Source organism: Mastomys coucha, unplaced genomic scaffold, assembly GCF_008632895.1.
Source record: "Mastomys coucha isolate ucsf_1 unplaced genomic scaffold, UCSF_Mcou_1 pScaffold23, whole genome shotgun sequence".
NCBI lineage: Eukaryota > Metazoa > Chordata > Mammalia > Rodentia > Muridae > Mastomys > Mastomys coucha.
In genome coordinates, this window is record NW_022196906.1 from 69,836,735 (window position 1) to 69,848,933 (window position 12,199).

Consider the following 12,199-nt stretch of genomic DNA (forward strand, 5'->3'; position numbering starts at 1 on the left):
CTTTCACTTTTTTAATCAAAATAAAATATTTTCTACAATATTTCTTTCTCTATCACATTATAACTTTGATTACATATTTGCAGTTTTTAAATCTATGTAAATTTTACAGCTATACTTACTGCATAAAAATCAGTAAAAGATTATAATTATACATTTTTGCATAAAATCTGTTCTCTAGTGACATGAAAAGGTGATACCTTTTAAGATCTATAGTAAAAAGTATTGGAATTCCTCTGAAGGTCTGGTTCCACTAGTGATAACTGAGAACACAGATAGTTCTCTACTACCATATGTTCACCCACATTTTACCTAGATTCAAAACGTGTTTTCTTTCCAGTCTGCTGTGTGTGGAGGAGCAAGGATGGTGTATGTGCTCTTTCAGAGCGACTACACCTTACTGTTTGATGGGGTCATCTTCTGAAAGAAAATGGTCCTCAAAAGTTATGTCTTCCTCTCTTTGCTGATATAACTAACAATGCTGTTGATGATTAAGAATTGATAAATATGTGAAATAATACTGACTAATCAGTATACAGATTCTTTGCTTCTGAACAATTGCCTTAAAATTCTAGGCACTGTGTGAAATGGGTTTGTTTCTGAGTGGCAGATTCTAAGTTTGTTCACTAAGTTAATCAAGTGTTGCTCACCCTTATACCCTGTCTGTACTATCAATATTTTGTATCTAAGTCAAAAATGAACAAGCCTTACACTCTAAATAGAAGTCTCTAGTTAGTTTGTTTTAGGCTATCCTGTGCAGATCATCAGCTTGTGCCATCCATTACACTGACTGCTAATTTGAAGAATATTATCAAAGTCAAGTGTATGGAAAGATATGCCTTCTCAGGGGGTAGTTAGAGTTTCTCGGCTTTAATTATGCTTTTTTTAGGATGCACTTGAGCAAAATATTAAGGTAACCATACGTCTGGGCTTAGTGCCTCTGAAGTTTTGCCTCACAAGCACACACACACATGCACACACACACTGAACACACATAATACACATATGAATTGCTTTCTTACTCCTCTAGTGCACAGGCTTCACAGATCTCCCCCATGCCGCCTCTCGCCAGCTCCACAAGTTCCAGACAGGACTGGAATGCTAGCAGCACTCATGCCTTCTTATGTCATTGCCTTCCTTGCCCTTGCTGCTCTGATGGTGGCTGAGCAGTGCAGCAGCTTGGGAGAGTCACACGTGAGGGAGGAGTAAAGTGCCAGGAACTGAAATGTCAGCCTTCCCTGGTGACTAGTTCCCTGTTCCAATGACAACATCCTGGCCATCACCTGTTTCCATTGTCCATGTGAAATAGAGATTCATCTATACATGGTAATGAGGTGATGAATTGGAACCTGTGAGTAGATATAGTTTCATTAAACGTGTTTTAAAGTATTTTTAAGTTAATTTTGCTGAGAGGTAGCATTTGCTCAAAGACACAAGAAACAAATATCCATTGTACCTGTTTTTTCAGTATTTTGAGGAATTATATGCAGATGACCCTAAGAAGTATCAATCCTATCGGATTTCACTTTACAAAAGGATGATTGTATGTAAAACACAGTGCTTTTCTGTTGTCTTCTGCTACTTCTAGCCTTCTCTAACTGAAGAGCACACTGCTGTCTGTCACTGCCCAGGAGGTCTCTTCAAAAGTATTCACAAAATCTCTTTCCCCGACCCTCACAGCTATCTTTAGCCAGTGTGTCTTTTCTTTTGGTGTCCTGTGTCCACTCTGTTTGGTTTGTTGTTAACCTAAGGCTTACAGTGTGATGGAAGCAATTGATTTTAAAAGATAGAATCAAATCCAGGAAGCATAACCCAGCACTGGAAATGTGAGCAGCTGTTTCCTTGGAATCACTAGTCAGGTGTCTGAGCCCACTCCTGAGCAAACTAGAGAATGAATCAGCATTTTTAAATGCTGTTCTTCTCCACAACTTAGTGGCAACCACCAGTCAATTCCACTGACTCATGTCCGTCCCTTGTAAGCTTTCTTAGTCTGGTCATGCCCACTTCCCTCTTCCTTACTGAGTGTATAACTGACTGTCCTTTGAGAGAATTCTTTACTAAATAAAGCCAGTAGTCACAGATGTCTTACCTTCCACTTAAAAATACAGGTTTTCTTTCTCTCTTTTTCACTTTTTACACAAAGTTCATCTTTTTAAGTATATATTGTGCAAGATTTGTGGGTAACTTAAATTACCTGGCATTTGGGTCTTCTGTCATCAGAACCCCACTCCCAAAACAAGCTTTCACTACATAACCCAGGCTGGCCTTGAATTCTCTCTCAGACTTTCAGGTGCTTGGGTTATAGTCATGTACCTTCATGCTATGTTGCAGAAACTTTTATTCTTTTTTCTTACTTTTTTGTTCTTTGATTTGGGATTTTTTTTAGCTTTTTTTTTTAAGGCAATCTTGATATGTAACCCTGGCTGGCCTTGAACTCACAGAGATCCACCCACTACTGCCTTCTGAGTGCTGGAATTAAAGGTGTATGCCAAAACACCTGGCTCAACTTACTTTTAATGTCCCCAACTTCTTCATGTGTCTTAAGCGTTAAAGCTAAATTTAGAACTGGTAAAGCATAGCTGCGCTTTACTCACGGAGGGTCAGTCTTTTCCTAAGTGCAGCCATCCTCAACTCTCCCACAGAACTTGTTATGCACTCATCAAAACTCATCTTTGCCCAGTCCCCTTCACAAGTAACAGTGCATCTGAGATGCTTCCACGGGGGTCTGCTGGGCAACTTCCATCACGCTGTAAAGGAGCTCACTGCAGTGTGTCAGCTTGCCTTCACTGTAGCTGCACCTCCTTTGTCTGATTTGAGCCAGATGGTGGCTTCACCTGTGAGCTCTTCTGCAGCTTTTATGTGAAACTAACAGTGTCACTGCTGTGAGTACATCTGTGCACCCTCTGTGCCTGTGCTGAGCCTGTTCACATCTTTCTGACATAATTCTCATTTTGATCCTAGGATCTGATGGAACAACTTGAAAAGCAGGATAAAACTGTTCGGAAACTGAAGAAACAGCTGAAAGTCTTTGCCAAAAAAATCGGTGAACTAGAAGGTACTTAAACATTTTTTAACAACATTTGTCAAATTTTATATCTATTGCTAGTGACCTGGTGGAGATTTACAGGTAAGTTTTTAGAGAAAATAATCAAAATTACTTTTGACAATCTTAACCTCTGTAGCATAGAAATTTCTTCTCTGTATGGGGATAATTTTCATTGTAACATAACAGTAAGTAACAAAGGGAGAAAAGTCATTCAGCAAACACCTAACATATGCCAGAGTCTGCCCTAGTCAGTACAGCATGTGCTCAAGAGCAAGGATTTAGAGCCAGCTCTTGATTCAAGTCCTGTTTCTCTCTCCTACCTACGAGGCTCAAAATATTTGCATGTTGCTGAACCTCTCTATGCCTCAGCTTTCCCACATTCTCACTGGGAATGATAATTGTATCTCTTAAACATGGTCTGTAAGAACTGAATGAGTTAATGTGGGTGATACATCTAGAATAGCAATATACATGCTACACACAATCTAATTGTTACCACTAGAGCTACAAAAGGGAATGTGGTAGAGTAGCCTCTAAGAACTCATGATCTAATAAAAAGAAAAGAGAAATTAATCAGGAAATATGAATAATAATTATAAAGAAACATGAGTTTTAAAAATTAATCATTTCTATATAAAAAGGTAAGCTCCTTGAGAAAAGAATCCAGTGGAAGCATACTGATATTGTCTCGTGGGTTAGTCTGTCATTCATCAAGTTTTACTGAATGTGTCCTAGGTACTAGGCACAGTTGCAGGTGCTTGAGACCTAGCTGTGAGTGAGGCCAAAACAACTGCTAAGTTCATTCCAACAACCCTGCCATTGCTCAAGGTATCTTAGAAAATATTTGTAGTAGCAGCTCATGGGTTAAATGAGAAAAAGACATTTGTTCTTAAGAAAATTTATAGTTTGAGTTAAATTATTTGCATCTAGATAAAATGAAATAGGCTCATGTGCCTAGGGCACCCACCCAGGTGTTCAGTTTCTGCACCCTTCCAAAGTAAAGAATAAACATGACATACTCTTCTGACACTTGTCTCTTCCTCTCCAGATCTGTGTTCTACAGAAAAATACCAGTCTTTGTGCAACAAAGCACCATCTAATAAAACATTATTAATGTATATTTATGTTTTTAATGTGTTAAAACATTTAAACACCTTTGCCTTAAATTGAAATAGCAAGACTCTTGCCTTTCCTGTGGGCTATATTTAATTAAGGACACTTTTTAAAAAACAAACAAAAAAATTTCCAACATGTATAATTTTTAGTAGAAATTATACAGCTAAGTAGAGAGTGTTTCAAAATCTGGTCTTGATAGTACTCTATTTTAATCCAGGAGTGGGTGTTATGTCTTGATTTTCATTTAAAAAAAAAAAAGTCAGACCTGAAAGTATCCTAGAAGCCAGTAACTTTTTTGATACAAGAAAAACAAAAACCCAGAACTATAAGTTATTTACTCAACACCCTGCCTGTTACATAGTAGGTCTAGAACCTGAGCTTTCAAACACCCTGTCTGTTAGATAGTAGGTCTAGAACCTTGGCCTTCTGATTTCTCTGCTCTAGATCAGTCTTTCCAGAATTTTTATACTTGTGAGAAATTGTCTGAAAATTAGTTAAACATGAGAATAAGATCTTCATGGTGCTTTGGAAAGAAAAGACAACTTTTCAGAAACTCTTGAATTGTTCTTCTTTTCCAGGACAAAAAAAAGTTAAGGAATATTTTCCTTTTGAGTTTTCAAGAATCTAGAAAAGGAAAATAGATTGCTGCAAGTTCTAGAAGGATGCCCCTATTAGAGTGCTGGGCTGAGTGATGGCTGACTCAGTCTCTCTGTGCCACTCAAGCTGGCTGATTTATAAGCACTGTAAATGTGGTCCTCACAGGAAGCTACTTCTCAGAGCTATGGAGGTGCAAGAAGGTGTCTTCAGGTTTAACGTCTGGGGAAGGCCTGCTTTCTGCTTCCCAGGTGGTGTCTTGTTATATAGCCATCCAAAGGGGACCTCAGCTGTCCTCACATGGCTGAAGAAGAAAGGTGTTAGCCTTATGAGGCTGTATAAACCTGATTTTAGGCATTTTTACATCAATTAATGCTAATGCTAATAAGCACTATTTTTAACGGCTATCTAGATATGGTTTAAACTCAAGATAATGATAAATTTTAAGTAAATGCCCTTTTGCTTTTAATTACTAGATATTAGATTCTTAGAACTAAGAATGCTTCTGCTGTCCCCTCTAGGATGTTTCCTTTTTGTTTGGGAGGTTTGTTTGTTTGCATGATTTTGTGACAGGGTGTCATATAGCTGGAGCTGACCTCGTACTGGTTATATGTTTGAGGATGGCCCTGTACACTTGATCCACCTGTTTTCTAAATGCTGGGATTACAGGCATGCTCTGCTAGTCTTGCCTTCTTTTTCCATTCTGCAAGCAAAGGTCTAAATGTGTTTAACTACTTTCAGTTGGAAAAGACTTGTTAGTGAGTATGTTAAATTGTACACGCTGGGGACTTTGCTGTGGTGCTTTGGATACTTACAAAGTAAATCTAACACAAAACAAAAGCCCTTGCCAGCTTTTGGGTAGCTTTTTTGATGTTACTATCAAGCTCTGTAGCTGTCAGAGCAAAATTACCCTTTAATGTTGCCATATACCCAGTTTGAGCAGAGAAAACATCTTAAATGGGGGTGGGTAGTTAAACAGCAGAGAGGAGAAGCTTCAGTTCTTACAGAGTCTGCCTACTTTACAAGAGCATGGAGCCCTCTCAGCTTTTCTACCTCATGAACATTTCTCTCCTTTTTTTGTTTCTCCTGAAGTGGGTCAGATGGAGAACATATCTCCAGGACAGATCATCGATGAGCCTATCCGGCCAGTCAACATTCCCCGGAAAGAAAAGGATTTCCAAGGAATGCTGGAGTATAAAAGGGAAGATGAGCAGAAGCTTGTTAAGAACCTGATTCTAGGCAAGTGCTTTCTACATGGAAAGTCCTTTCAACCAGGGCAGTGCTAGAAAGGCTCGTCACTAAGGTTTGAAGTCTGATTTAATATTCTTTTTGAATTATTTTCTTGACTGACAAGATGGCTCAGTGTATAATGGTGCTTGTTGCTAAGCCTGAAGACCCAAGTTTAGTTCCAGGGCCCTATTATGAAAGGAGAAAACAAAGTCCCGCAGGTTGTCCTTGGGCTTCCACAAACACTCTGTCACAGGCCCTCAAGCAGCACACACAAAACAAATAAATGTTTTTAAAACTTAAGTTGTAACACTTCTTTTGCAACAGTTATCCTATCATGTTGTCCAGGCATGTCCTACCTCCTGGGAGTTACCAGCCAGCTTCAACTTCTCATCATTGATGGGTGTAGACAGGAGCCACTGGCAGGCCCAGCTCTGAAGTCTCTGCATCATCATTTCATACTGCATTATAATGCTGTGGTGGCGTCCTTACTGAGCTCTTGTCATCAGTGTGGGACATGTGTCTAGGGTCCATCTGTAAGACTCCCTTGAAGCCAAGCCAATCAGCTCTGGTTTCATGTTAAGGTCACTCAGAAAATTTTGCTTTTAGTTTTGAGACAAGATCTCACGTATAGCCCATGCCAGCTTAGAACATGATATGTAACCAAAGCTAATCTAGAATTCACAGTCCTCCATTCTCTACCTCCCACATGCTAAGACCTTTGTGCACTTCCACTAAGACCAATATGTATGAGTTGTGTTTTTGGGTAGGGGAGTCAGGGAGCAAACGAAGGGCCTAATGAATAGTAAACAGATACTGAGGCACATCCCCAGCCCACTCAGGAAGCTCTTAAGAAGTGTTGATAGTCCCCTACACCAAGTGAAATAAGTTGAAGTTTCCAGGGAAAAGAGCTTGGGCCAAGTCTAGTGCTATTCTGGAAATGTCTTGAGGATGCCCAGTTGTTATAACCACAGTTGAATGCCACTGTTACAAGCCATTTAGATTTTTTAATTTCTCTTTTCATTTCCTAGAAATATTTATGGCTAATTGTTTAGGAAAACACTTCAATAATATGGATGAAAAAATAATCAAGGGAAAAAAATCTAGCAAAGTATGGAAAGGATGGAATAATTGAAAAGGTAGTAGAAGAGGCATTTTGTGGGGGCATAAGGCCTTGACCATGAGCCTCAAAAAGAATATCCGGGGAGTAAAATAAGGAATGAGTTCGTGAGCCCCTGAGTAGTAGTAGACTAAAACCTTCAGCCTTTGCCATTCTCTCATGCCAGCTTGATAATTACACCTAATTGACTATTCCTCAGCTTCATGGCATTCAGCTTAGTACTATAAATAGCTCCATACTGCTTCAGTTTCAACATGATCATCACTTAGCAAAAAGGTCTTAGGGCTGATGGTTTAAAGGGTAAAAAGGATAGAGAGTAAAGATGGGTGTAGAGTTTTTATAAAGTTGTCTGGAAACATTCCTTGATGGGATGTACTGCTCACATTGGCCAAAGAGAATAGGAACAAGCTGTGCTTATGTCTGAAGAAAGAACATCAGAGGCAGAAAAAGTGTAAGGCCCTGGGTGGGCCCTGGGCGGGAGCTATGACATGTTAAGCAATCAACAAGGAGAGGTGTCTGGGGCAGAGTGAGCTGACCCTGAGGAAGAGAGGCTAGATGGTGTGGAGCAGAGCTCAGGTGTGGGATCTTAGGAGCCATGAAGACGCTCTTTGGAGAATTCTCAGAACAAAATTGGCATGATCTAATGTGCACTTTCTTAAGCAAGAAACTATAATATTTGGTACTATCTAGGACTAGGAGGTCGACCTAAGAGACCAGTTAGGAAACTATTCCAGCAACCCAAGAAGTGGGGCCTAGAAGTAGAAGCAGCTAGATTCTGGCTGTATTTTGCAAGGAGCACTAACCGGATGATAAGTTGTGTGCACAGTGTAAGAAAAGTAAGGAATTTTAAAACAATGAGATTTATGACCTGAGAAACTGAAGGTGGAGAGGTCCATTTAGTAGAGCAGATGCTGTGGGGGATGGAAAACTTAACTTGGGAGAGGCTTGGTTTGACATGCCTGAGCAGAGCCATCAGGAAAACAGTTCATAAACAAGACTGGACTTCAAGGAACATTTCAGGGCAGGATATATAAGTTTTATATAGGTATGTGCCCATAGTCAGTAATTTCCCTAATGAGCTGTTAAAATACTGTTTTTATAACTTGCTCTGAGTGATTGAGCTCTTACACAACTGTGCTTTCATCTCACAAAACGTGCCTCACAAAGACTTTCAGGGTTACATAATTTTGTTTTTCCTTTTTTCTTTATTCAGAACTAAAGCCACGTGGTGTGGCTGTCAATCTGATTCCAGGGTTACCAGCATATATCTTGTTTATGTGTGTGCGACATGCTGACTACCTGAACGATGATCAGAAAGTAAGATCATTGCTGACATCAACAATTAACAGCATCAAAAAAGTCCTGAAGGTCGGTTCCACATTCTGCAGTTCTCACAGTTGTTACCGTCCGTCCTTCTTTTTCTACTGTTTTGTTCTACTGTTTCTTCCTTAGACTTGGCACAGTTGCTATTGTAACCCTTTCAGCTTTTCAGTGTTACCTGCACGCTCCTGCTGTAGGAAACAGTCTCTGTACCCTCTGTCCCATCACTGTGACCAGACACTGGCAGAAGCACTTGAGGGAGGAAGGAGCTTCAAGGTGCGAGCCCATCGCAGAGGAGCAGTAAGCAAAGACTAATTCAGAAATGGGGCTGGACTGTAGTGTAGCTAAGCCTCTCCTAAGGATTCCACAACCTCTCAAAGGCCACCACTGCTGGGGACCTGTCATAATGCCTTCTTTCAGAACATGTTCATATTAGACAGTTATCAAAATGAATTTGATATTATTGCATTTAATTGTATAGCAAAGTAATTCTTTGGAGACAAAGATAATTGGCTTTAGGTTTTATTGGGACCAAACTTAAAATGTTTAGCCAAAGACAGGCATGGTGGCGCATATCTGGAAGATCTCTATGAGTTGGTATCCTGGCTTACAGAGCAAATTCCAGGCCAGCCAGGTCTACACAGTGAGACCCTGCCTCAACAGATAGACAGGCAGGTAGGTAGATAGGTAGGTGGGTGGGGTAGGGGGGTAGATGGATGGATAATGGATGGATGGGTGAGTTTTAAGTGTTTTGTGGAAACCAATTTTATACATATATATTTATATGTGGTCCATATATGTAGAATATGATACTGATCTTGAGATAAATGTCAAGTTCAATAATGTATAGCTTTCTCTTATAAAAAGATGACTAGTATGGCATTAAAATTTTTTATTCAATTTTTGTTCCACTTATTCTCCAATTCATCCCATGATTATCTTGTTACCTAAAGCCCCTGCTTCCATGTGGAAATGCTTATCAGACATAAGCATAACACAGTAGCCACCACTTACCTTACATAATCCTCCTGATGACTCTAGAAGAGCACTGGTTCTCAGCCTGGGGTTCTAACCCTGTGAAGGTTGCATATCACATATCCTGAATAGCTGATATTGAATGATAATTCACAGTAATAATAAAATTACAGTTATGAAGTAGCAACAAAAATAATGTTATGGTTGGGAGTTACCACAATAAGGAATTGTTTTAAAGAGCTGCAGCATTAGGAAGTTTGAGAGCCACTGCACTACAGAAACGCATCCAACTTTTTAAAAAGATTTGTTTGTTTGTTTTACATATATGAGTACACTGTTGCTGTCTTCAGACACACACCAGAAGAGGGTGTCAGATCCCATTACAGATGGTTGTGAGCCACCATGTGGTTGCTGGGAATTGAACTCAAGACCTCTGGAAAAGGAGCCAGAGCTCTTAACTGCTGAGCCATCTCTCCAGCCCCACATCTAACTTTTAGCTGAGTGTTTCTGTGAGAAATTAAGATGTGCTCCAGGTACCTTATCTTCTGATTATTCACCAGAACAATAAGAGCATCTAGGATGAAGATCCAGCAACTCTCTTGCTTTTAAATGGATCTTTAAATTTTTTTGTTGTAAAATCCCCTCTGTCAGGGCTCAGGGAACCTTGTAGAAGAGGATTCAGAAAAACTATAAAAGCCAGTGGGGATGGAGGAAACCAAGAAAGCAAGACCCTCTAAATCAACATGCCCAAAACTCATGTGACCTCACAGACACTGAGGTAGCATATACACAGCCTGCATGGGTCTGCATCAGGTTCTTAGTTTATATATTATGGCTTCCAGTTTAGTGTTTCTATGGGATTCCTGAGTGTTTGACTAGATAAGCCTTTGTTTCTTGTGTCTTCGCTTGAGCTGCTTTTTTCTTCTGTTACTTTGTTTTGTCCAATTCCAATGTGATAGCTTGTTGGTTTTTTTTAATCTCATTGTATTTTATTATAATCTCTTAGAAGTCTTGTTTTCTAATGAGAGACAGAAAGGGATGTAATCTGGATGAGAGGAGAGGTAGGGAGGAACTAGGAAGAGTACAGAGGGAAGAAACCATAATCAGGATATAGTATGTGAGGAGAAAAAAAACTATTTTCAAAAGAGGAAAAGAAGAAAAAAATGTAAAATATGCAGACCATAAACTTTGACATCTTACTCCTTCTACCCATTGATCTATACTGACTCTGCTCAGCAGGCACCACCACCATCTCTGGACTGTGTCACCCTCCCTCCCTCCTGACACTGCACCATTGCACACCAGCTCCTGCCCCAAGCCTCTGTGACCTCAAACAAGTGCTGGTTTCCATGTTTGTTACAAAGTTGTTCTCTGTCATTCTGTTCCACAGTGGTCACCAAAGTGTGGGGCTTCTGAAGACTCCGCTTTGAAAATCCATGAATGTTTTCTAAGTATATCTCTTAATTTTGGACATACTAATTCTAGACAGACTGTGTGTTTTCTATTTCTTAAGTTAACTCTTAGCCAGATGGTAGTGGTGCATGCCTTTAATCCCAGCACTTGGGAGGCAGAGGCAGGCGGATTTCTGAGTTCGAGGCCAGCCTGGTCTACAGAGTGAGTTCCAGGATAGCCAGGGCTATACAGAGAAACCCTGTTTCAAACAAACAAAAACAAAAACAATAACAACAAAAAAACCTCTTACAGATTTTAAATGTTTTCCCCTCTTTCAACCTAACTGCAAGATATATTTATCTATTTGACTAATCACCACAGCATAAAAGAATGTTTGCCACAACAAAATACCCTTTGCATTCCACTTTAAATTAATGTGCATGGCCTTACATCCACATGTTGAATTGAGGTGTTTGTCCTGTACCCCTAGTTTAATCCTAACAGTGGTATAACTGTTCTAAGGCATATTGAGAATCCATACAGTTTTTAGCTCACAGATCATTTTATCTAATAAATAGAAAACTGAAAATAATTGGGCTTATCTAATTTTCTCTGTGATTCAAATCTAATTTTGAACAAATACAGTTTATTCACTATAAAAATATTACCTTGAGAAATTTGATCTAGTTAACTGGTAGAGAGGTGCTATTCGATTTTAAATACTTTGAAGTTTTCAGAAGGTGTATTTAGGAGTAACAAGAGTGTTTTACTGTGATGAGCAAAGCAGCCCATCCTGTTTGTATGAAAAGAAGCCGTGTTAATACGGGTGTTTATGAAGTCCTCTCTGTAATCACCTGAAGCCGTGTTAATACGGTGTCCTCTCCGCAATCACCTGAAGCCGTGTTAATATGGGTGTTTATGAAGTCCTCTCCGCAATCACCTGTACCTGTTCTTGTCCGTTGGGTGTTAGGTTTGGTTTGGTTTCTGGTGATGCTAAGAACATGATAATGTGTAGGTATAATTATAAGCTTTCTGTTGGGCTCTTCCGAGGCTCTCTGCCGCTGGACTTGTCTAGACATCATCAAAGATGGTCAGTGACTCTGTCCTGTAGAACAGCCTCTGACTAATGTTGCCTTCCAATCTATAAAGATGTACTCTGCCAGCTCAGCCAGAGCCACCACTTGAAACAGATTTAATGTGTTTTATGTGTAAAGATGTAAATTTTATTGTTAAAAAAAAAGATCTTATAAGAAATTAACCATTCTTCATAGCATATTATCTTCTGAGTACACTTGTACTATATACAGTGACAACCAGGATCAAAGACAGATATTTTGCCGGGCGGTGGTGGCTCACGCCTTTAATCCCAGTACTTGGGAGGCAGAGGCAGGTGGATTTCTGAGTTCAAGGCC

At 39.7% G+C, this 12,199-nt stretch overlaps 1 protein-coding gene across 10 annotated transcripts in view; it reads left to right on the plus strand.

Annotated features, from left to right (window-relative positions):
* The window catches only part of Myo5a (myosin VA), a 153,006-nt gene that overhangs the window by 124,969 nt on the left and 15,838 nt on the right, over nt 1–12,199 (plus strand). For 6 of the 10 annotated variants that reach the window (XM_031345374.1, XM_031345369.1, XM_031345373.1 and 3 more), the window contains 3 exons: nt 2,959–3,052; nt 5,846–5,992; nt 8,314–8,468. In XM_031345374.1, the coding sequence (XP_031201234.1) occupies nt 2,959–3,052; nt 5,846–5,992; nt 8,314–8,468 (396 nt within the window). Of the gene's footprint in view, nt 1–1,465; nt 1,541–2,958; nt 3,053–5,845; nt 5,993–8,313; nt 8,469–12,199 lie in introns of all 10 variants that reach the window. The other 4 variants (XM_031345367.1, XM_031345368.1, XM_031345372.1 and 1 more) reach the window with 1 other exon arrangement.